Genomic DNA, 23842 nt, shown 5'->3' with positions numbered 1-23842 from the left:
CCTCCCCCTGCCCCCGCTGGATTGTGTTCACATTATATTATTTGGGTCCGAACCGCGGTTCGTTTGCGTCATCAAGCCGGCAGCTGTTTACCCCGTTGCTTGCTTAGTAACGATGGCGCAGGAGAAGACGGCAAAATGCATAGCACTGCTCTCTTCAATTGTATATTTATGCTTTTGAACCATTGGTTTTGTTTCCAAAGCTTCAGTACATAACGGAACTTACGTCTGCCTTATGCAAATGCTCTAAAGAACTCTGAAGGCGAACAGAAATGAGATATACAGCTCTCTGCTTGCAGCGCGTCAGTCACGCTCGTCAGGAAAGTGAGTGAAACACACACAAACACACATTTTTATCAAATAATAAGTCATTAATAGCGGTTCACTTCCATGATTTGGTACGATTGCGTTCACATCAGCAGCGAACCGTACCAGAGTTCACTTGAACCGTACCCCAGACCACCCTTTTTAAGCGGACTCGGGTACGGTTCGCAGGTGCGCCCCCGAGTTCGGAAGACAGCGTTCACATCATCCAAACGAACCGAACTCTGATGTCAATCGAACCCGGGTGCACACCAAAAGTGCTAGTGTGAAAGCACCCTTAGAGTGTATGTTGATCAGTCTGGCCTGTTTGGGCCACTCCACCAGAGGAATGGCCTCCTCCTTGGCTTGGTCCAGCGGGATTCTATTGGTGATATTTGTGCGGCCACCAGCTGGTCGCCGCCGTCTACCTTCACCAGGTTTTATAACTTGGATGTTCCTTCCCTGCAGGCACAGAGTTATGTTATGTAGTCCTCAGCCTAAGCGGCTGGGGTCTCATTACTGGCTCATGCTTACAGGAGCCCTCAGTGTGGGTACTCCGGGGATGGGCTCGCAGAGCCGCTCCGTTCTGCACTTGCTTATAATATGGCACTATTGGATGCGTTCCCCATAAGCGTCAGCAATGCAACAGGAGAGACTGTTTGAAAGGGAATGCTCTGGTTACTAACGTAACCTTGGTTCCCTGAGATAAGCGAACGAGCGTTGCGTAAGCTGCCATGCTATATGACTGCACACTAATCGATGACTGTCGCTTCTGACGAAATGCGCTCAGAGCTGACTTATATTTCGGTCGGCTCCACCCCTTTTGGTGGGTTGAAGCACCACTGGTTCTTGCAGCTACACGAAAGTGAACAAATCAGGCTTCAGTATCGGAGTAAACAGGAGTTTCCCCATATGCATCAGCATCGCAACGCTTGTACCCTTATCTCAGGGAACCAAGGTTACGTAAGTAACCAGAGCTTTTTATTGATTCCATCAAATATATGGAAACACACGTAGATTTTAAATGAGGATAAATGAATTTTCATCTTTGTCTTGAGAATTTTATGTATAGTTAATGAACACAAAATGAGCCCAACATATGTTTGAATCATTCAAATTGAATGTAAACTAGGCACATAACAGGCAAGACAAGCTGGCAAAGTGACATGAAAGTATTCGGCCATCTACATCTTGAATAAACTGAGGGTAAGTAAATTTTCATTTTTGGGTGAATTATTCCATTAAATTATATTTTACATTTTGACTCTATCACTCTGTAAGGTTAAATATATATATCATTATATAAATGGGAGATAGTGGGTTCAAGTCTGGAATCTGTGCTCTTGTTCAAATTTGTTTTATTTACTTCAGTGTTCATCTTGTTGTTTTCTAATTGGCTGAATTGTGAGTTGGTGTTGTTTTTATCAGCGCGGAGCATGTGAGCCAGTAAAGAGACGACTGTTCATGTGCTGCTTCTCTCCGGTGACTTATTTTATGCTTTTGAGTGTGTCGCGCAAATTTAACGAACTCTACTTTACAACTCCATGAATATTTAATGTAATAATTTGTTAGTCTTTGACATCTGATTTTGTCAAAGAGAGGCTGAGGAGGCTTATTCTGAACTTCAGTCAAATTCATTTCCATATGGTTTTCATCTCAACTCAAAGCAGAAACTTTGGGACAGTTCAGCTCTAACTACACGTAATACCTTTCAAAATATACACTACCTCCTCCTTTAAATGCACAAATATCAATAGTTTATGTACAGAATGTATGATTTCAATAACCACCAGGCAGAAACATTCTACTAATGTAACATATTGCTGTATTTCCTCATGTCACAAAATACATCTATAGGAGTCCACATATATATATTTTTTGTGTGTATTTCGAATTTCCTTAAACGAAACATCAAAGGCCCCCATAATACAGAACTACTGCAGTTCAAAACCAGCAGGAAAAGGCTCATAAAGTAACATCTCTCACCCTATTAAGGAGAGCAGGTTTTGGTGCTGGTATATATGTAGACAGTTTCTGGAATTCTCCATGTGGCTGGATCACATTAACTTTGTTCTCCAACCCCAGCGAATCTGACCTAGACCCAGAAAATCATTATTGCTTTGTGAAAAAGAAATATCTTGCAAACGTTTCAGTAAATTAATAAATGTAAAAGTATTTTTTATATATTTTATTAATTAATTTAATGTTAATAACAACAATACACTCTAGCATTATTATACTATATGCTAATGTGGTCAAATCATATATATATACTCATTTCTTGTTTCACTGTATGGAAAAGAGAACCATGGACATTCTGATAAATGTCTCCTTTTGCGTTCCACAGATACAAGATGAGTAAATGTCTTTTGAATGGCATGAGGGTGAATAAATGATGTCATCATTTTCATTTCTGGGTAAATTATCCTTTTGCTGGAAATAAATACATAAACATAAAAAATGGTTATGTATGTCCCTTTTTTGCCTTTTCTATTATTTTTTTGTTTCGCAGGATGCTTCCTTCAGATATAGGACGTTTAGTGGCATGAATCACAACGGTAATCATGTCTGGTACAGTTAACAAAATGTAATCAAGATCACTTGTTTGATGTCGGCAGGGAATTGCACTAGTGTAGCATTCCACTGTGGGGCACTAGAGAGCTCCTTTTCGATCCGTTCAATGCTTCAGATTCAGGCCAGTGGATCATTCATCTGTGCTCTTGGGAAGCTGGAACAACGCTGCGCGTTACGTATAGGTGCGACTCACTGCTATTGCCAAGAGAGACCTGCGCGGTTTTGTCCTTCTTTTACCTTCAGTTTGAAAAGACTGTCATGTACAGACACAGAAAGGACAATAGTTCGCTCTTCATCTGAATGCACAAAAACAAAAATGTTAAGGGACTGAACCGCGTGCCGTTTGGACAGGTGCATCCCAGATCACCACCATCATCAGAAAAGTTTTCTTACTGACTCACTGTGAGAAATGGATTACCAGCAGCTGGATTTCCTGCAACTTTTCATGCAAACTCTGTTTCCAAACAGACAGTGAAGGAGACATCTCCAAACTGAACTGACCATGCATTGGGACATGATGGTTTATCTATTCTTCTAACTATGGATAACTAACCTGCCTTTACATCCAGACTGCTAAACATGAAACATCTCAGGAGTCCTCAGTTTGTGATGGTGATACTGAAGTGCGCAGTGATCTTATTTCCTGCATTTCTGCAGGGTTTCACAGGCAAGTCTGTCTGCCTGTCTGTCTGTCTGTCTGTCTGTCTCTCTCTCTCTCTCTCCATAAACTTTTATTCATTTTCACTCATGTATACACAAACCACAGATGTTTTAAGTTTTATATAATGCATTATATAATGATTTGTAAACTACTTTAATTACATTTTATATCATTTTTAACAGATGTCTAAAGAATATTATGATAAACTGTTACCAAATAACGTTTTTGCCCTTTGTGGGAAGACGAAGTCATTAAAATAGCCAGACGTCTCCTTGTAATAATAATCAAATTGTCAGATGCATAAACTTAGTGTGAGATCTGGTGTGAGCCCTACTGTGAGCTACATTAAAGGCTCAGGTTGTCAAACATTGTGCTGTGACATGCCAGAACCTGACTTTCAGTGTTCAAAAATGGTGCATTTAAAATCATCAGCATGAAAGTTAATCTGGATTTGTTTGTGAATGCGTGTGCATGTTTCCTCATTTACATAGAGTCCAGATGTGTTGGCCGTGCTTGCAGTCCTCCTATGGGTAACTTGGCCAGTGGCAGGACCCTTTTCACGCTGACTAGCTGCTGCACTAATAGCTCTTCCTGCCTGCCAACCCAGCCACGCTGTCTAGCAGAGCTCCATCCTCCTGCCCTCATGGCCGATGACCCGTTTATTCATCCAGATACCTGGTGGGGCTCAGCGGCGGCCACTGGAGAACAGGAAGAAATCCGTCTTGACTTGGAGACACGGTTCTGCATGAGTCATGTTGTGATGTTGTTCCGTTCCCCACGTCCTGCTGCTATGAGGTTGGAACGCTCGCAGGACTTTGGTCAGACCTGGGAGACACTAAAGCTGTTTGCCAGGAACTGCACTGAGATGTTCGGGCTTCCTGATGATGTAAGTCAACCAGGATCTCTCTGCACTTCCAGATATTCCAATGCGGTCCCGTGCAGCCGAGGAGAGGTAAGGAAGGAAATAAGGTCTCTAAAGCACCACAAAACATCTTTCTTTTTGGTAAATTGCAATTTTGCAGTAAGTTTAAATGTGAAGCATGTAAGCATGATCAACATACAAATGGCTTAAAATGATCCATTTTAAACAATGTTTCAACCAAATATATTCCCTCATTTGAGTACAAATATTTAAATCTAAGATCTTTAAATCTAATGCTTTTTAAAGGGACAGTTCACCCAAAAATGAAAATTCTGTCATCATTTACTTCCCCTCATGTCATTCCAAACCTTTATGCATGTCTTTTTTTCTGTGTCACATCAAAACATGACAGTTTCATCAGGATCCCATTGACTTCCATAGTATGTTTTCTCCATATTATGGAAGTCAGTGGGACTGTTTGGTTACCAGCATTGTTCAAAATATCTTGTTTTGTGTTCCATGGAAGAATGAAAGTCACGAGGGGAGTAAATGATGACAGAATTAAAATTTTTCTGTGTTTTATCCGTGATAATTCACAATTATTTGTTTTTAATTGTTTTCTAGATCATATTCCGCTCCATAGGATTGGGAAGTGGGATTGTTGATCCCTACAGTCCTGAGGCGTTGTCCCGACTGACAGTGACTAACCTACGAATACAGCTATTCATATCTCAACAGTGTCCCATCTTGAAAGGAAAGTGGAGTGTCCCGGATCAGTCAAACCTGCCATTTTTACCCACAATTCACAGCAGGTCACTGACTGCTCCGACGCCAAGTTCTGATCCTCTGGATTCAACCTCATTTGCTGTGTACTCTCTTCTGGCTAAAGGGACGTGTTTGTGTCATGGCCATGCTGAACATTGCCTTCCTGAAAATGAAGGACAAGACAGCCTGCAACCCAGTAATGTGGTAAGTTTGTCCATTTTGTAAGTGATTTTTGGGACGAACAGCATCGCAGCCACCTGTAAGTGACAGAATGAATGACAGAGTGAATGTGTGAAGCAACTCGTTTGTTCTTCTGCATACTTGAGGGTGTATGTGAACTCACCCAGCAAGCACCAAGTGGGCTGTTATATGCAGGGCTTGAATGGGCAGCAAATTGAAAGTGAATCATTCCTCTGGAGCGCAGGTGTCTGGCAAGTGTGTGTGTACCCACCACACAGCTGGCGAGCACTGCGAGAGGTGTGCCCCGCTCTACAACGACCAGCCCTGGAGAGCGGCCAACGGAAGCAGCGGGGAGAGCAACCCATGCCAGAGTGAGTGCATTTACTGTATGTGTTGATTCAGCCTTAAATTCCGTTATTAATCGTTGAAAATGGAAATTGCACTATGATAGGCGGAAATTGCACTATGATAGGCATTTCTATCTTTTTATCATGTCATAATTAGTGGTGCTTTCTAATGCAGGAGGGATTCCAGGCATATCCACAAAAATGAAAATTCTTTCATAATTTACTCACACTCAAGTTGTTCCAAAATGAGTTTCTTTCTTCTGTTGAACATAAGATATTTTGAAGAAAGTGGCTAACCAAACAGTTGCTGGTCCCATAGTCAGTTGCTGGACTTACTGCTGGAAAAATACAGAAACCGTTTGGTTAAAAAAAATAGTTTGTAATGGAAAAGATAGATAGATAGATAGATAGATAGATTAGTTCTTAGGATGATTCTTTGATCCATACTGTCTCTTTCTGTCCGTAGAGTGTGAATGTCACGGCCACGCAGAGAGCTGCCACTTCTCCCAGCGAGTGTGGCTGTCCACAGGGGGCAGTAGCGGGGGCGTCTGCGACACCTGCCAGCATAACACTGTGGGCCGCCGGTGCCAGCGCTGTCACCCCGGATACCACCGCCACCCTGCCAGACCCCTCAACTCCCCGCATGCTTGCATACGTAAGACAATTAGAAAGAAAGGAAGGAACAAAGAGAAAAGGACAACGAGATCTTAAAGGGTTCTGCCCTCAAATAATTATTCCTAACTGAACCCAAAATTGACTTTACTTCATTACAGCATATTCTTGGTCTTATTGTGAACAATTTATTGGTGCATTATTATTATAATTATTATTATTTATTTATCTATTTTTTTAAAGATACATTTGTAATCTTTAATCAAAATATAACTTCTTGTTTTTCTAAAATGACTTTTGGGTCACAGTTTTCACCTGGTGGACAATACATTATCAAAAATAGGAAAAATATATTTTAAGAAGATAAAAATTTGAGGGGAAAAAATAGGAAACACTATTAAGAATCATGGAAATTATGAAAATAGTTGTAGGGCTGGATGGATATCTAATTTTAAAAGTGGAGCTGCAACTAGACCGTTACTGTAACGCTTAAATTCAATTCAATTCAAGTTTATTTGTACAGCGCTTTTCACGATACAAATCATTGCAAAGCAACTTTACAGCAAATTAAGTTTCTACAATATTTAGTGGTAGCTTATCAGTGGTGACTGTCAGTCAATGTACATATGGCAGAAATGTACGGAAAAATCAATTAAAGACGTAATCAAACAGACGATGAACACTATTAACAGCAATTATTATATGATGCAATCAAACTTATAGCAAAATGTGGTAGTTCTGTATGTTGTTTCAGGGTTGGCATCATCTGAGGTCCTCTGAGGGGTTGGCATCATCTCTTCTCAGGTGTTCTGGATCCAGACTGAAGCTTGTGTAAAAGGCAAAAACAGAGAAACAAATAGAGACATAATTAGCGTAGCTGCTGTTCCAACCAAGCAAAAAAATAAGGATTTATAAGAATTTAAATGGTAGTTAAAAAGACTTTAATTTCACCCGGTGGACAATACAATATAAAAAAAGAGAAAATAGGAAAAATATATTTTAAAATATAAACATTTGAGACAAAATAAGAAAAATATAATTTAGAATAAAATAAGTCACCCCGCTTATCCTTAACAATATCCTAGCAACCACTTAGAACTGCATTCTTAAGCACTCCTTATTTTCTTCAAAAAATGTAAAAATCACTTTTTGTATCAAAATGGTTTACTTTGCAATCATTTACAGTCTTTTATTGCCTCCTAGTGGTGGCAGTGTGGCACAATCCACTAAAGTGACTCAAAAGCAGTGGGAAGAGCTGATGAACCAATGACCAAAGATCTTTTCTATGGCAGGATGCTGGTGTGACCCAGTTGGTTCGGTGCTAGTCCATTCCGGTGACGGGACACCATGGTGCCATCCGAGAAGTGGACAGTGCCACTGTAAACCTGGTGTGGGCGGCACCACCTGCAGCCACTGTCTAGCAGGGTACTGGGGTTTTGGAGAGGAGGGCTGCAAATCTTGTGTGTGCTCTTTGACCTGTGATCCCATCACAGGCCATTGCCTAGACAGGTCAGACTAAATTTTCAATTCTTTCTAAATTTACCATTTGTGATTTGAAACTAAAACACTGAGCATTGATCATTTTAAATCCAAATGTCTGGTTTTAATGACTTAAGTTGATTGTGATACCTGTTGGAGATTTTGAAATACCATTGATTTTTGTTGTCGTATCATTTTTCTTTAACAGCAAAGATAGTGTCAAGCTTTACAATGTACCAATCGGTGGGAAAATTCCTGAACTGTCCCACTTTAAACCTCAAGAGGACGAGAGGGCGTGGCCTAAAGAACTGGCCATCTCTGCGCTGTACTATACAGGTGAGCTGACTACAGTAACGAAACATTCCACACTAACAGCGGCTATTTTGAAACATGGGAAATTGCAGCAGGAAATTGGACTTTAGGATGTGGCTTTTTATGTGGTTCCTTCAAATGTAAAAATACATATGTGATATTTTTTATATATAGTTAACATCAAACAAACAATATAATTCTTATTCTCAGTGATTAAAAAATTAAACGAAAAAAAAATTGAAAAGTGATTGCACAACCATCAATTAGGTGGCGATATGCACTAAGCATGTAAATGACCATTGAACAAAAGAAGAAGAAAGAAGAATTCTTAGCATCGGTTTCCATGGTGACTCGTCCATTCTTCACTCTGTTGAGAACGTCTTGTGTGTTAACCGTGAATATACTCTGAGTTGTGAGGGTAAGTTAACCTTGCTTTCTGGAATACAACCCAGGTCATCCCAAAATCAAAATAAAAAAAATATAAATACTTAAGGAAAATGAAGCCAATTTCAGGACCATTTTGCATCGTGACATTATTTTCATGACAATATTCTCTTTACAGTACTGTAAAAAATGCAAAAATTAGTATATGATTAAACACTACCATTCAAAAGTTTGAGGTCGGTAGGATTTTTTCATGTTTTTGAAGGAGGTCTCTTATGCTTACCAAGGCTTTATTTATTTGATCAAGAATCGAGTAAACAGTAATATTGTGAAATATTATTGTGATTTTAAAGTAAATGTTCGCTGTTTTTATATATTATAAAATGCCATTTATTCCTGCTCAAGAAACATTGAAAACATTAAAGTTCAGCTTTGAATAGGAAGTTCAAAAGAACAGCATTTATTTGAAAAAAAAAACAAAAAAACTTTACTTAAAACTTATGTAACATTATAAATGCCTTTGCCGTCACTTTTGATCGATTTAATGCATCCTTACAAAGTAAAAGTATTCATTTATTTTGAATAAACAATTAATATATATCATGGTACTATTTGTTGTTAAAATAAAAAGAAACATTGTGTTACAGTCATTGTTTTTATTGTAATAAAATATATCTTAGCTCAATCAAATGTTCAGACTCATTGCAGTAATGACAATTTGGGGTAAAAATTTAATCTTAATCCTAAAAATGCACTTCCTTTTATTTATTTTAATTATTGCACAATTTCTATGACCAGGATGTGTTTTTGTGAGATTAATTACGTTAATATGTACAGAACCTTTGAAATGTTTCTTGTGAATTATTTACAGGGAAGTGCAGCTGTAAGGAAAAGAAGCTGAAAAGTGTGTCAGATCTTTGCAAGATAAAACAGGCATATGGTGAGGGTTTTGTTAGTGTCATTTCCTGCTATGAATCGATTCTGTTGTCATTTGCTGTCTAAACATTTAAATCTTATGAGTTTGTGGCGTTCATAGTGATCAAAGCCAGTGTGCTGTCAGCTCATGATAAAGGCACACACGCAGTTGTCCTGGTGAAAGTAAGGAAGGTGTTTCGTTCGGGAAAACTGCCCCTCTCTCAGGGAACACACAGTCTCTACCCGCTCTCCTGGACCAGCCGTGGCTGCACCTGTCCCATTCTCAACCCAGGTACAGCACCCAACACCAATTTGGGTCACAGCTTTGATTCAGTAAAGTTTGCCATTAGTAACCGTTTTGTCTCCATATTTAGGTGGGAACTATCTACTAGCAGGTCCTGAAGATGTTGACGCAGGACGGCTACTGGTCACCATGCAGAGTCTAGTAGTCCTCTGGACCCCCATCCTGGGCTTTCAGGTCACAGAAGCACTGCATCAGGGCTGCCTATGAGCACGACTTTACCCAAATGTACAGTATCACAACACTGCCCAAACTTGAAAGCCCCAAGTCACTGGAAATGATGCCATTGTACCAAAGCAGGCAGCTGGATCCTAAATGGACCATGACCGCCGGATACAACAGAAATGGAATGTGTGTAATTACCAGAAACAAGATTCATGAAGTAGTTGCATGGCAACGTGCACTGAACAGTCACTTAAAATAACTGTAATTGTCATACAGCACAACTTTGGTCATCTTGGTGGCTGTTGACATGACGCAACATGGATACGGCATTCATAAGACTGATCAAAACTGTTTCTGTACTCATTCCTCTGTAGTTTTTAGATTACTTGAAGATATGAATGGACAAATGATAAGCGCAAGCCAGTGAATCTAAAGGACCGCAGGACATTTTTGAGATTCATTCACACTTTTGTATTTTATTTGCCTTTTCTCTTACTACATTTCAGTCAAGTGTTTTTAAAAATGCATTTGAATGTGTCACACAATTGTAAAGTGAAAAAAAAGGTACAGACTGACTGATTCAAATTCTCCCAGTGCTTATGCATGATTTGGACTCATTACCTTATATTTTATTAAAACTTTTTTCAGAAACACATATATCACAGATGAAAAGATCATTAGGTTTCTTGTTCAATCAAAACAAGAAAAATCACATTAAGGCTTTGAATGACAAATCAAACTCAAAGTAATTCAGTGATAAAAAGCTAGATTTGTAAATGCCATTGATAGAATATATATAAATAAGCCACATAAGCTTAAAAATATTTTAGAGTTACAAAAAGGATCTGATATCAGCACAATTTAACACTGTTTAATGTTAGCATGTGTTGAAAACGGATCTAGAAACAGCCCTCGATGTTAAGATACTTCATTTGAAAAAAACCTACCAGTCTTTGGAACAAGAGATATTTGCATGTTCTTACTAAACAGAAGATCTGCTCATTTATAATGTGTTGTTTCACCATTATAATAGTTAACACCAACAAATTATGTATGTATCATCAGTTGACAGGTAAGGCTACTTACTAGTTTACTCTCTCACACCCCCTAATGTTTATACTTGGTATGCAGCCTGGGGCTACATGCATTCGAACACATCAGCAACAGAACATTTCTTTATTATAAAATTGTTTAATCATGTTCTACAACAAAAAGAGCACATGAAATGTTTATGGACTTGTTAGTTGAGTATCTCAAAACTGCTTAGCTGTTAGTAGTACACAAATCAAATAAGCTTAGCTTAGGCTGTGGAGCAAATAATAACCAAAAAATACAAAGCCTGACGTTTCAAATGACAGCTAATGTTTCATAGGCCAAGTGCAAACTCACCTGCCACTCATATAGATCCTCAAAACTCATTTTTATAGGTCCCTCAAATGCATGTTAATGTCAATTGGATATTTTAATCACAAAACCTGAAGTTTAAGGGCTTCCTGCATCTCTGTGCATCATGCAGTCAGGTAGAGAGCATCGATCCAGTGGTGTAGTAGTTAAGATATTATCTCTTCATACTCGAAAGTGGAGCAGTCTCTGCTGTGAGGTGCGGAGGGAATGAAGCTAAAATAATATTAGCTAGCTGCTGGGTTTTCTGTGGCTGCTGGTGTGGAATCAGGAGAGGATGTAGGGAGAGAGTCAGCAGAAGTGGATTCAGTGGGTGCATTATCTGCCCCGCCAGAGGGGGCGCTGTCGTTGTCATCTTCATGAGGGTAGAGCTCAGGGTATTTCTGCATACATTCCTGCATACTCCGGAAGTTTTCCACACAATCTGAACCCTTTACCTCCTCTTTGCTATAGTGGAAACAAGAAAAGGCGTCTTTGAACTGTTGTCCACAAGGGCCACTGGCCATACCGCCCAAACACGGGCAGTTCCAGTTTATATCACCATTAGGGAGAATAAGACCTGTAGGATTAAAAGAAATGAGTGTAAAAATGAGTATCCTAGACACAAGATAAATCATATCAGATTAAAAACTTACCGTGATCCTCATACGGATCATTTGGATCATCTTCGATGAGCTCAGCATCACTGGGTGCTTCATGATCCTCCTTAGTGACAAATATGATGCGATCTTTACCTAGTGAGAGACACGAAGGAAGTTATACACAATGTTATCAAATAGTTTTAGGGGGGATCAAACAGTCAGCCACTGAAAAGCATATATTAACTGACCACTATACCAGTGTTACTATTGTTAAAAAACAAAAATATGAAAAAACATTTATGGTAACTGAATTAAAGCTGAAAATAAATAAATTACATATTAGATGAAAAATTAAAAAAAAAAAAAAAAGCTGCCTGATAATAATAATAACAATAAAATTTAATAAATTCAAGCTAAAAGGAAATATTAAAAAAATGAATAGAAATGGCAAATCACAAAATTATTACAAATGTTAGAAAGTCTTAAATAATGATTAAATTGTTAAACAAAAAAAGATAGAAATTATATAAAAATTTAAATATATATTTATTTATAAATACTATACTAGTAAACAAATAATACTAAAATAATAACACGGTATTATACTAACAACCGCTTCAATGTCTTACAAACCTGAACTTGCTGAAATTTTACAGACACTGGACTGCAATTTTGGAGTAATCAAAAACCTTTACACTTTATAAAACTATCCACAAACAGCTAAAGGTTAAATAAAACACTTTGGTCTGTACACAAGAAGTTCTGTTTCATGAGTTCTTGAAAATGTTACTTTTTTTTTTGTGTTGGATTTAAATAAATCTAACATTCTAACAATTGCAGTTTTGTGTGTTTAGGTTCATATTATATTATATAATATTTCTAGAACTCATAATGTGTTCATAATGAATAAATTAAGCATCTGGTGGACTGAGGTTATGAACGCCCCAGGTTATATGACCTTGTAGGCACCTGCTACATGAAGGGTGACACAACATAGCTGTGATTACTGAATGACTGCATCAAAATAAATCAGACATACGAGTCATGGAAAACGTATTGCATTACACTTGAAATGCATGTTTTATTGGGCGCTTGCTGACTCTGGTTAACTCGAATTTTCATCTGTAACGTAATTCCACCAATAATTCAGTAATTCATCAACATCACCACACATAAACAATATAAGATAATATAACACTTGACCACATCTGAAAAGATTATTTGCAGCTCAAGATAAATATTTAAATAACTCATTGATATTACCAAGCATGGCTGGTGAGAGTGACTTTAAGGGCACGAGCACTAGCTACACCGCTAAACGACAGTGAAAGATGGGTATACAATGGGTTTAAACGAGCCGACTTAGTTCAGCCATACCTTCCTGCTTGCAGTACGACATGTCTGCTAACAGATCCGTCTGATCGCCGTTTATCCGATCAATGAATCTCAAACACCGGCACAATTATCAATTCACACGCCTGTTACATCAACTCAAGCATGGAAGCAGCTACGACAACCACGTGACGTCACAGCCGGATTGTATCAAAATAAAAGTCACAATTACATTTCAAAATAAAGGTAAAGGAACTAACGCTTCCTTTGACCGAACAAGTGATTTAAGTTTGCTACTTTTCAAATGTACACATTCAAATTTATACGTACAGATTATATTGTTTTATCCTTTTCAAGACCCAGACTTAAGTCTTAAACTGTGAAAATGCATCTAAAACGAATTAATTCATTTAAAAAACTTATGATAATCCAAGCAAAGAGGCAAGTAAACACAAACTGCCATTGTTTACATTATGAAATTTATTTATATACTTTTTTCAAAAATTTCGACTGTGTTGTGGTATCTTCACCACAATCAATATGTTTTTTCCCCTAAAGTTTGGGTAAGTGTTTGTACACCAAGGGACTGCATTGAAGAGCATGCCTGAGAGACACATGATGAACGAAGAAGACAAAAGAAAAATCAGTTTGAATATCACTTGTCAATAGGATTTTTTTTATTTATTTTTTTTTATTTGGGGGTAATTTTCAGTCAAGGTCTATTTGTTAAAATAGGAAAATGTTGTGACATTGTGTGCATTTAGGATAAATACACTGCTAGCTATGACATTGGCCTTAGCAAGACAAAGGTGTATACGCAATTTTTTATTTGATTATTTATTATTAAAAAATGACCCTCTAACACTAGCATTCTCTATTCTTTTGACTTGTTTTATTTATATATATATAAAAAAAACCTCTAACACTAGCGTTCCCTATGCTTTTTCTATTCCATCTAGGCTACTTATTTATTTATTTATTACAATAATGATAATAAAAAAACCTTGCTACATGTACTGCGTTAGGCTAACTGAGACTTGTCACGGCACTTACATATTATTGTCCTTTTGTTGGTTTTGATTGCTTCTGTTGTCCTCATTTGTAAGTCGCTTTGGATAAAAGTGTCTGCTAAATGACTAAATGTAAATGTAATTCTTCTAAAACAGGCTTGTGTACCGGCTGCCCAGTCTCTTCTTTATTACTATGGAAATCTCAGTCTCTGGAGACTGAACAGTTGCAGCTGTTTTACTGTCATGCCCTCAGACTTCACTGACAGCTTGTCAGAAAACGGCGTGCCGGTGGCTCTGTTTTACTAATTATTCGAGGCAAAATATAAAATGAATTTTTAAAAAAGTACAAAAAGAAAAAAAGGGAAATATTTTCCATCCCCTTCATACACCTCTCCTGCTTCTACATCTTGTTTGTTGTTTCCTCTGGCTGGCTGCCTGCGCCAACATCAGTGGGGCTCTTTCACCTAATGTCTTTTGGAGTTTGCCCTCTGTTGGGTTTGTGTATTTTGTGTGCGGGACCTACAGTCACTTTTTTGTGTAGAGCTTGTATCAGCTCATCTGGTTTTGGCATGGAGAGATGCTATACTGAATCTGCATTTATCACCACACCAGGCTCTCTTATCATTGAGTGCTGCTGGAGTATGTGGTGTGACGCAGCTTCTGCTAACCTTTAAAATGTTCATGTCAAAGCACTGTATCTGTCCAGCTTGAAAGAATAATTTAATAAATATATTTGAAATGATCAGTTTTATATAAAAAAAAATCCAAATGGTTTTAAAACTGTAAAGAATGACTTTTTGTTTCCAAAAAATATGATTGTTTTCAACATTGATAATGATAAGAAATGTGTGTGTATATATATATATATATATATATATATATATAAAAAATCTGTTATGAAAAAGAGCTACATAAAATTTCTTCAGAACACCTAATTTTGTGTTACATGTAAAATAAAATCGTATGGCTATGGCTTTGGAACTACATCAGAACTATTTCTTTAAAACTTTTTTTCTGAGCCTGTGTGGTCGGTTTAGCTGTAATTGGAAACTGTCTGGTCAAATAAAGGCGCTTTTAGGATATGATGAATATGAGAGATAATTATAGTGTTCTAATGCTAGAAATCCCTTGCTTTCATTTACAAAACAGCTCTACTGTGTGTGTAAAATAAATAGGGCATTCTTGAATTTATTGAAGCTGTGTAGGCGGTCTGTTACTCCCTTGGAGTGGTCTTGCTCTTTGACTGACTATCAGAATGCTTATGTAATTGCTTCTGTCTGTGTTGTGTTTGCTCATGTTTGGAATCGCTGGTCAAACTGTCTTTTTGTTATTTGCTACATGTGGGTGCAGACTGTATACTGCTGTATAGATATTAATTTTTAAAAACCCTTTCAGATAATGTCAAATTAAATTCAGTCTAAAGCAAGCAGTTAAAACAAAGGCAGATTTTCACAGATTTGTGGATGGCTGCCTTACAATCTCACACTTTGCCTTCCTTCATACAGCCTGAGTCCCCAGACGTTGCCTCATGCACGCTCTATTCCATTCTTCATGATCTGTCCACAGTGTTTGCCATCCAACCAGTGCAAGCCAGGCCATTGTGGATGGACAATTGTTTTTGTCACAAGAGAAAAAAAAATCCCTATTGCTTTTGCACTGAGAAATATCATACATGTTGAATGGATGCTATGTTGTTTTGGAGAAATGCATTGAAATTCACCACACTCTTAAAAATAAAGGTTCAAAAAGTTTTTAAATTTTTTTTTTACAGCGAAGCCATAGAATATAACCCATTTTGGTTCCTCGAATCTTCGAGTGTACTTCAATATTTCAATACTTTAACATAGTAAATAACCAAGTCTGAAATTGAGGTTGGTTTCTGTGTGACCTTTATTTTTATTCTCTTGCCCAATGAACTTTTACAGCAGTTATGAATATAATTATGAGGTCTCCTTTTCCTCAACCTTTACAAGAAAAATAAAATTGCTTGGGTCTTGTCGTCAGATTAGTCTGGGCTCAGAAGCGTATTAATTTTCTTCACCTTTTTTCCATTTAACCCTACCCAGCTCTCCATATTCTCTAGTTTCAGTAGTGGCAGTTTTATGCTTAGAGGCTCTTGAGGAATGTATTAAAAATGAACCTGAAACAAATAACCTGAATCAGTGCTCCCCATGACTTGTATTTAATTCTCCCTCGTCTTGAAGCAGCATGGGGTCAGCTAATATTTTATAGATTATAGTCATAGCGCCTGTGGCGTTCCATGTTCTTTTCTTCAGTCTGCACCAATAGTCTGAATGTCTAAAAAAGAGAATGTCTTGTATATTTATAAAAGCAGAACATAATGCTGTGACAAATCCAAAAGATATCCAGGTGGCCGATATACAATACTAGTAGAGACCTCAAGCCATATCCAGAGTTATTGATTGTGGTTTTGTGGCTTTACAGCAACTGTCTGTTCTCAGTGTATTTATGATGAATGGTTAAAACATTTCTCCACAACTGTCTGTCTGAGAATAAAATGTGATAATAGTCAATAAAGCGCTTTTAAGCTGTACTTTTGACATGATAAATGCAAGAACACATTATGTTTTTTGACATTTTTTCCATACAGTTTATTCTGTCACATATCTATTATCTAATCCAGTGGTTCTCACTTCCAGTCCTTGCGTACCACCGCTCTGCACATTTTGTATGTATCTCTTATCACTTCAGTTCAAACGTTTGTTCTATTCGACCGTAAGTGCCCTGCGAAGTGGACATTACAGGAGATTCCGCCATGATTTCATTTTGAAGGGAGCGTACATGTTCCATTCAAAGGGCATTAAAGTGTGTGAGATGTGAATTTAAATTGTATTTATTTACGGAAGTATATTGTCACACTTCACACTTCTCAAGTAAGTTTCGTCTGTGTGTGAAGACGCTGCAGGCCGTGGCGTAGCGCAAATCCGTGAATGAATGTTCGTTCCAAAGTGAAGTAAACTTCAAGGGATTTCCCGTGCTCAGGGAATAGGGAGAAAAGAACACTGTGTAGAGACAATGTCAATCGGAATGCAGTTCATGCATTCTTCTAATGAGCTGGTGATTAGAATCAGGTGTGTCAAATAAGAGAGACATGCAAAATATGCAGAGTGGTGGTACGCGAGGACTGGAATTGAGAACCACTGATCTAATCCATTGAGGCCTTTTTCCATGCTGAAGTGTCATCATTTTCTCTGTGCTAAAACTGCATTGGGCAGCTGATGACATCTTTGACTTAACAGGAAGACGTGTCTGTCATAACCCATTAAATCATTCACATCCTCCTCACAGCTGCGTGAGCTTTGATGAAATCAGCAACACAGTGCAACTTCAGATAACCTCTTTTTGCTTGGTCCTGCTTTGCTCTCTTATTGCCAACGATTGTGAGTTTTGGTCCTATTTATCCCCCTTTTTTTAAAAATGTGCCATACATTTAGGCCAAGCTGGTTCATAATTCATGTTTTGGGGTTCAAATCTGTGTGCTACCTGAATTTTCAGGGAGAGGAAAAGGATAACATGCAGTCCAGCAATAAATAAAACAGGTGGTGGAAAATGGGTCAGACAAGGCTTTTACTAACTTATCAAACAATAAATCAGTATGTGCTGTTGCTAAAGTGTTCTGAGTGGTTGTTAGGGTGTTTCTATGTGGTTACATTAATGTTTTGGGTGGTAACTATGGTGTTTTTTTTCTGGTAGATAGGGAGTTTCTATCGTGATTTCATTGCTTTGCTGTGTGGCTGAGATTGTGGTTCCAGGACTTTGCTAATATCTGTGGTTGCTAGGGTGTTGCCATGTGGTTGCTATGGTGTTCTGGTTGGTTGCTAACTTGGTAGGGTGTTGCTATGTGGTTGCTATGGTATTCTGGGTGGTTACTAGCATAGTTCAAGGGCTTTGCTATGTGGTTGCTATAGTTTTCTAAGGTGTTGCTGTGGTGTCCTGGGTGGTTGCTAGGGTGTTTCTATGTAGCTGCTATTGTAGTTCTAGGATTTGGTTATGTGATTTTTATTGTGGTTCCAGGATTATGCTAAGTGGTTGCTATGGTGTTCTTGATGGTTGCTAACTTGCTATAGTGTTGTTATGTGGTTGCTGTGGTGTTCTGGGTGGTTGCTAGGCTGTTGCAATCATAGGTTGCAGGGCTTTGATATGTGTTTTCTGTTGTGGTTCCAGGGCTTTGCTAATGTATGTGGTTGGTGTTCTAGGTGGTTGCTAGGGTCGGGTGTTGCTGTGTGGTTGCTTTGGCGTTCTGGGTGGTTACCAGAATGTGGTTACTATGGTGTTTTGTATGGTTCCTACGGAATTGCTGTGTGGTTGCTATAGCGTTCTGGGTGGTTGCTAGGGTGTTGTTATGTTGTTCTGATCACTTAGAAAACAAATAACACATCTCTTTTCAACAAAGCAGAATTTTCGGGTTAACATTTATATCTGTCACGCAAGAAACTTGAAAAACGGATCCAATAAAGTTTGAAGAACACTGTTAACATTGAGTTTCCTTGTTAATGACATAGAAGAATGAGCTCAATTCTGAGTTTTGTTTCCCACTTACAATTCAGACAGCCATCTATCTAATGCTGCGTTCAAGTCCTCCTGGGACGTTCGTACTTACGAGTTGACAAGTCGTAATTACGACGTCAGGTGCGTTCAAGTCAGTTTAGTCGGCACAAGATGGCGGTGTACCTTTTAATAAATTACAAGAAAATACAACAGGTTCTGCATTTTTTTTACTTGGATTTCAGCTGCGTAACAAGAACATGACCAATTTAAGTTTATAGGACAACTAAACTATCAATTTAAACAAAAATTTACCGTCAACTACAGACGTTGCATCCATCGATTCCGCCATGTTTCTCATTGTCACGCCCCCAACTCGGAAACTCGGGGCTTAAAGAAAATTTCGAGTTTCCCACTCGTAATAACGACTTTGTGGTGGCGTTCATGTGCGTTCAACTCGTAAATACGATCTATCCGACATGACTTGAATGCACCATCAGACAAAGAGGAACGCTGAGCCCATCAGTCTTTGTGTTAGTGCTGTTCTCCACTAATCTGAGCCCCATCTGATTCGTTCTAATAGAATGGAAAGGTTAAGGTCTTTTTAAGGACAACAGTTCTCAAATGAATGTATGCCAGTGTCCCTGAGAGGCCACCGAATCCCTTGAGGAAGTGGGACACTGTTGTGAAACATAGATAGTCACATGAGGGCATTTGATCCTCGCCGCTTCCAAAGAGATTGATTTACCAGAAACAATCATTAGTTACTATGGGTTGCAAGCAGAGACTCTGCTATTGGACACGTGTTTCTCTTTCAAGATCCCTGAATAGTTGACAACAGATGAAAAGAGCATCACATTAGCTTATAGATGTCGTGAAATCACTTGTTTCTAGAGTGTTGCCAGGGCATTTCTTTGCAGTTGCTAAGGCGTTCTGAGTGGTTGTTAGTGTTGCTATGTGCAGTGCTGGGTAGATTACTTACTGTAGTCCATTGCTGATTCCAAATTACATGACAAAAATTGTAGATAGTGACATAATCCATTACATTACATATTTAATCAGACTACTTTTTGATTACTTTTCGATTACTTTTGACCTAACTCATTTATCACATTGATTTAAATGAGATAATCTTGTATCATTTTGATATAAAAATACAAAGAGAAGGATCATATATTCCATTTGTTGTTGTTAACAATATGATGTGCTTTAAAAGTTGGCTTCCCAAACTGGGGTTCATGAAGGAACTACAGGGTAAATAAAAAATGAATGTGTTTGTCAGTAGTTGTGTGATGTTGAAATGTTGAGAAAACACTTATTAAAAATGAAAAGATTTTTGTAAATCCAGTGGTCAAATGCTGTGTGGCCCCTCAATTTTCTGTGCAATTATAGCCACCTGACTGGTAACTCTATTGTGTGAATAATATGTAATCAATGAAAGTACCGTATAGTCTTTATACAAGTATTTTAAAATGTAATGTAATCTAATTACAAGTACTTAATTTTTGGAATCTGATTATGTAATCCAGGTTACATGCAATCAAGTTACTACACAGCACTGGCTAGGTGTTCTGGGTGGTTACTAGGATGGTGCTATCATGGTTCCAGGGCTTTGCTTTGTGATTACTATAATGTTCTGTGTGGTTGCTAAGGTGTTGCTATGTGATTGCTATCATAGTTCCTTCCAAGGCTTTGCTGTGTGTTTGCTATTCTAAATGAATCTAAATTGATTTTTGTGGCTTTTAGGTCTTGTCTGTTAGTTTTGAGTCTACTGACCAATAATTTAAAAAAAGGACTAGCACTTTGATATGTTCCACCCTAATTTCCTGTTTCAGTATGCCAAGCCCCTTTAACACTCTCACTTGTACCTTTGACCTAATTGAACTTGGACTGGTTTAATTTATTGTGCAAGACAAATCTAGACACATTACACAGGCATAATTCCTCACGTCCCTTCCCCGCTGACCCTTTGGAACAGTCTGTCCTCGGGTGGCTCTGTTCTGTAGCTTTAGTGATCTGGCTTCAGTTCAGTGGGAACTTGAAGAGGCTTTGGGTTTCTCAGTGGAGGGTGTTGAGCCACCTGCGGTCACTGTAATTTTTCCTTGTCTGTGATTGTTATGACCCAGGAAAGAAGTGTTTTGTGCGTCAGCGTTAAACATCGAATAGGATACAAGTATACACATAAAATTTTTTATTATAGACCTCATCCCACCAGTGGTTTGAAATAGGGTGTTTTGAGTAATAACAGGGTCTTGTTACAGGGTCTCCTGACGTCCACTTACACTGATGATCAAGGTTTTTATAGCAAAAATATAAATACATACATTACAGTTCAAAAAGAAAATAGTCGCTTATGCTCAGAAAGGCTGCATTCATTTAATAAAAATACAATAAAATGGTAATACTGTGAAATATTATTACAATTTAAAATAACTGTTTTGTATTTTAATATATTTTTCAGAAATCATTCTAATATGTTGTTTTGCTGCTCAAGAAACATTTCTTATTATTATTATTAATGTTGAAAACAGTTGTACTGCTTAATATTTTTGTAGAAACCATGGTGCATTTTTTTCCAGCGTAGCAGATCTGTTCCGCAAAGACCAAATACATTAACATTGTCATATCCATCACCATGCTAAAATGTTCCGAGAGTTGTCATGATTGAAGTAGAAATTTTAAAACAACAGCATTTATTTGAAATAGAAGTCTTTTGTAACATTAGAAATGTCTTTAGTGTCAGTTTTAATTAATGTGTTCTTGATTAAAAAAAAAAAAACTTGTATACATTTTATATATAATCCCACAGGGTCAAAAATACACACTCTCTCTCTCTGATCTGTAGGATTAAACAGGCAGTTTTTTATACTTTGCTTTGATGCTCCTATATAAATTCCATGGAGGTCAATAAAACAAGAAAGCTATCAGTTATCATTCCTGTTCATCTCAATGGCAATAACTTAGCTGATGAAAATCTAAATTAAACCCAAATCTCCTATAACGGTATGGAAACAGGGTGTTTCAACACCACATGCAGCACTTTTAGCCATTTTTTAGCTCAGTTTGACTGAAAGCAACAGTGTTTTTTTGTGTGTAATGTGGGCTGTTATGTGTTAGTGTATTCATATGTTTGATATCAGTTAGTTGTAAAAGTAAAAGTGTTTTCATAGCACATCAAGTTCTTTTATTTCCTAGGATCAATGAAAATTTGATTTTTCATTGTGTGATCCATTTCTGCATGTGTTTACTGGTGTTTGAGACATTTTGGCTTCCTTTGAATGTCCCCAATAACCCTAAAACAGATGAGACCCAAAGAAAAAATTTAATACTGTATATCAAAAGCCATGTAGCAGTGATTCAAGCCGACAGTTCATCTCATACGGTTCCTGCAGCTGTCTAAATGGACAATATCTGAACCCAATAAACTCTATAAAGCGCAGACACAGACTTCATTTGTGGAAGATAACTTTTTAAAATCTGGTTTTACCTGTGAGACTCTGTGGGGTTGCATTTTATCCGCTCTAGCACTGTGAATTTACTTTTGCTTCAGAATGTCTCGCTAGACAGCCATGTTTTAGAGACTCGAAGCTCTTTGCCCTAAAACTACTTGACCTGATTTTTTTCTCAGTAACCAAATCCACTGGCTAAACTCCAGGCTTTGCATTCATTTTCTGTGTAAATTAAAACTTTTAATTTAAAATATATCAGATCACCATAACAGGATGTTACAATTGGAGTATCATAGTTCAGATACCAATTGTTACCACCTGCATTTGTTGCTACAATCACAGTGTTTGAACAAAACAAAAAAAATTTGAATTGAAAGGAAAATGAGTGTTTGTACATGAGCGCACAGGGTAATTACAAAGCTTTTATGTAACCTCTTATTTCAGAAATACTATTTTGGGTATAAAAACAAAATGTGCTTTGAGCTTTGGACAAACTGATGAGACGGGCAATTTGTCATGCCAATACTTGTTTTCAAGACACCAAGGTTATTATTGCTCATGTTTCCCACAGTTTTACTACTGCAGATTCTTGTTTCTCCCACTAAATGTTCCCCTCATGTGATGCTACAATGGATTTGGTTGGAAAAGACTCTTTTGTATGGCTTTCTCAGTGGGAGCAACACTGGGTTTTGGTTGTCTTAAGTCTTTCTAAGAGGCAGTTTGTGTTTTTTGGCTTTCACATTCTTCTCGTGTGTGCGTGATGTTTTGGCTGGAATAGTCAATATATGGTATTTGGACAAATTAATTTCATTGCATTAGATTATAAAGTATCAAACCAAGTGGAACTAACTTCCAATAATTGTAATTATTTTTATTTATTTATTTTTTAAATGCGACATTCAACATTTTTATTGGTGAGTTTGATGTTTGGTTGGTATATCCACAATAGATATGATGGATTTGGCTTGTGTGAGGTGCACTGTTACTGATTTGAAGGCCTGAAAGAATCAATCACCTGATGGAATCAGTTTTCTGCAGCATTTCTCTTTCATTTTAATACTTTCATTTTCATTTAAAAACTTGTCACATAATGTTCCCTTTGCACAGTTTGGTTGTTATGCATCATGACCAAGGTCTCAATAATTTATAAATTCATAAATTAAGTTTATTGCTTTGAAAAATTTGTTCTAGACATCCTTGAAAAGTCTTGTAAATTATTTCTGAATGGCTTTGAATGAATGGGTAGGTGGTGGCGTAGATGAGGTCATATTTACCATAGCATGAACTGCATCTCCTCACTGAACTGTGCTTCTATTTCCAGCAGAGTCAACATCAGCAGGTTCATCTATAGCTTTCCGTAAGTACCATCACTTTTGTTGTTTTGTACATTTCCAACCGTCCCTGGTTTAAATTTAGTATGTTTTTATGTCTCTGTTTATATTTGTCGACTGCCATAATCTTTGAAATCTGGACTTGTTCAGGTTTTCATTTGTGCTTCACTTTCAATCGAATTCCATCTGCACTCTTGGGGCCCCTCGGGGCCTCCTCATCATGTCTGAGCCCTAATGGAGGTGCACCTGGCCTGCTTGCGGAATTCCGCACACGGGGTGGAACAATGCTTAGCGGTTCTTTGTTCCCAGTGGAGCATCCGAGCACAGCGGCGCGGGCCGTGTGAAGACCTGAGTGGGGAGCGAGGGGGTTTGAGT

The 23842-nt window shown here is 37.8% G+C and overlaps 2 protein-coding genes and 1 long non-coding RNA gene across 3 annotated transcripts; 2 read left to right on the top strand and 1 right to left on the bottom strand.

Annotated features, from left to right (window-relative positions):
* The first annotated feature begins 3397 nt into the window (after positions 1-3397).
* On the top strand, positions 3398-10793 carry LOC107718205 (netrin-4-like). Its single transcript, XM_016525183.1, has 10 exons — positions 3398-3541; positions 4027-4487; positions 5022-5366; positions 5587-5713; positions 6156-6344; positions 7594-7810; positions 7989-8116; positions 9348-9416; positions 9513-9683; positions 9766-10793. The coding sequence occupies exons 1-10, from the start codon at positions 3454-3456 to the stop codon at positions 9900-9902; spliced, it is 1932 nt and encodes a 643-aa protein (XP_016380669.1). The 5' UTR covers positions 3398-3453; the 3' UTR covers positions 9903-10793.
* A 79-nt stretch (positions 10794-10872) lies between these two features.
* Positions 10873-13367, bottom strand: LOC107718204 (mitochondrial intermembrane space import and assembly protein 40). The gene is made up of 3 exons (XM_016525182.1): positions 13217-13367; positions 11894-11992; positions 10873-11817 (listed from the first exon to the last, which is right to left on the bottom strand). The coding sequence occupies exons 1-3, from the start codon at positions 13236-13238 to the stop codon at positions 11486-11488; spliced, it is 453 nt and encodes a 150-aa protein (XP_016380668.1). The 5' UTR covers positions 13239-13367; the 3' UTR covers positions 10873-11485.
* Positions 13368-17379: 4012 nt separating this feature from the next.
* On the top strand, positions 17380-23793 carry LOC107718249 (uncharacterized). The gene is made up of 3 exons (XR_001637394.1): positions 17380-17582; positions 23458-23493; positions 23618-23793. It is a non-coding gene; the product is annotated as an uncharacterized LOC107718249 (long non-coding RNA).
* Positions 23794-23842: the final 49 nt, after the last annotated feature.

Source organism: Sinocyclocheilus rhinocerous, unplaced genomic scaffold, assembly GCF_001515625.1.
Source record: "Sinocyclocheilus rhinocerous isolate Xijiao unplaced genomic scaffold, SAMN03320098_v1.1 scaffold1111, whole genome shotgun sequence".
NCBI lineage: Eukaryota > Metazoa > Chordata > Actinopteri > Cypriniformes > Cyprinidae > Sinocyclocheilus > Sinocyclocheilus rhinocerous.
Note: the sequence above shows the minus strand (reverse complement) of the source record. Positions and strands in the feature narration are given on the sequence as shown.

Bases quoted from the DNA above. Each gene is read 5' to 3' on its own strand.
- LOC107718205 (XM_016525183.1), top strand. From the start codon at position 3,454: ATGAAACATCTCAGGAGTCCTCAGTTTGTGATGGTGATACTGAAGTGC. The intron at 3,542-4,026 runs GCAAGTCTGTCT...TCATTTACATAG, and splicing joins ATTTCTGCAGGGTTTCACAG to AGTCCAGATGTGTTGGCCGT. The intron at 9,684-9,765 runs GTACAGCACCCA...CTCCATATTTAG, and splicing joins CTGTCCCATTCTCAACCCAG to GTGGGAACTATCTACTAGCA.
- LOC107718204 (XM_016525182.1), bottom strand. From the start codon at position 13,238: ATGTCGTACTGCAAGCAGGAAG. The intron at 11,993-13,216 runs GTATGGCTGAAC...GTCTCTCACTAG, and splicing joins GTCGTACTGCAAGCAGGAAG to GTAAAGATCGCATCATATTT. The intron at 11,818-11,893 runs GTAAGTTTTTAA...TTAATCCTACAG, and splicing joins TGATCCGTATGAGGATCACG to GTCTTATTCTCCCTAATGGT.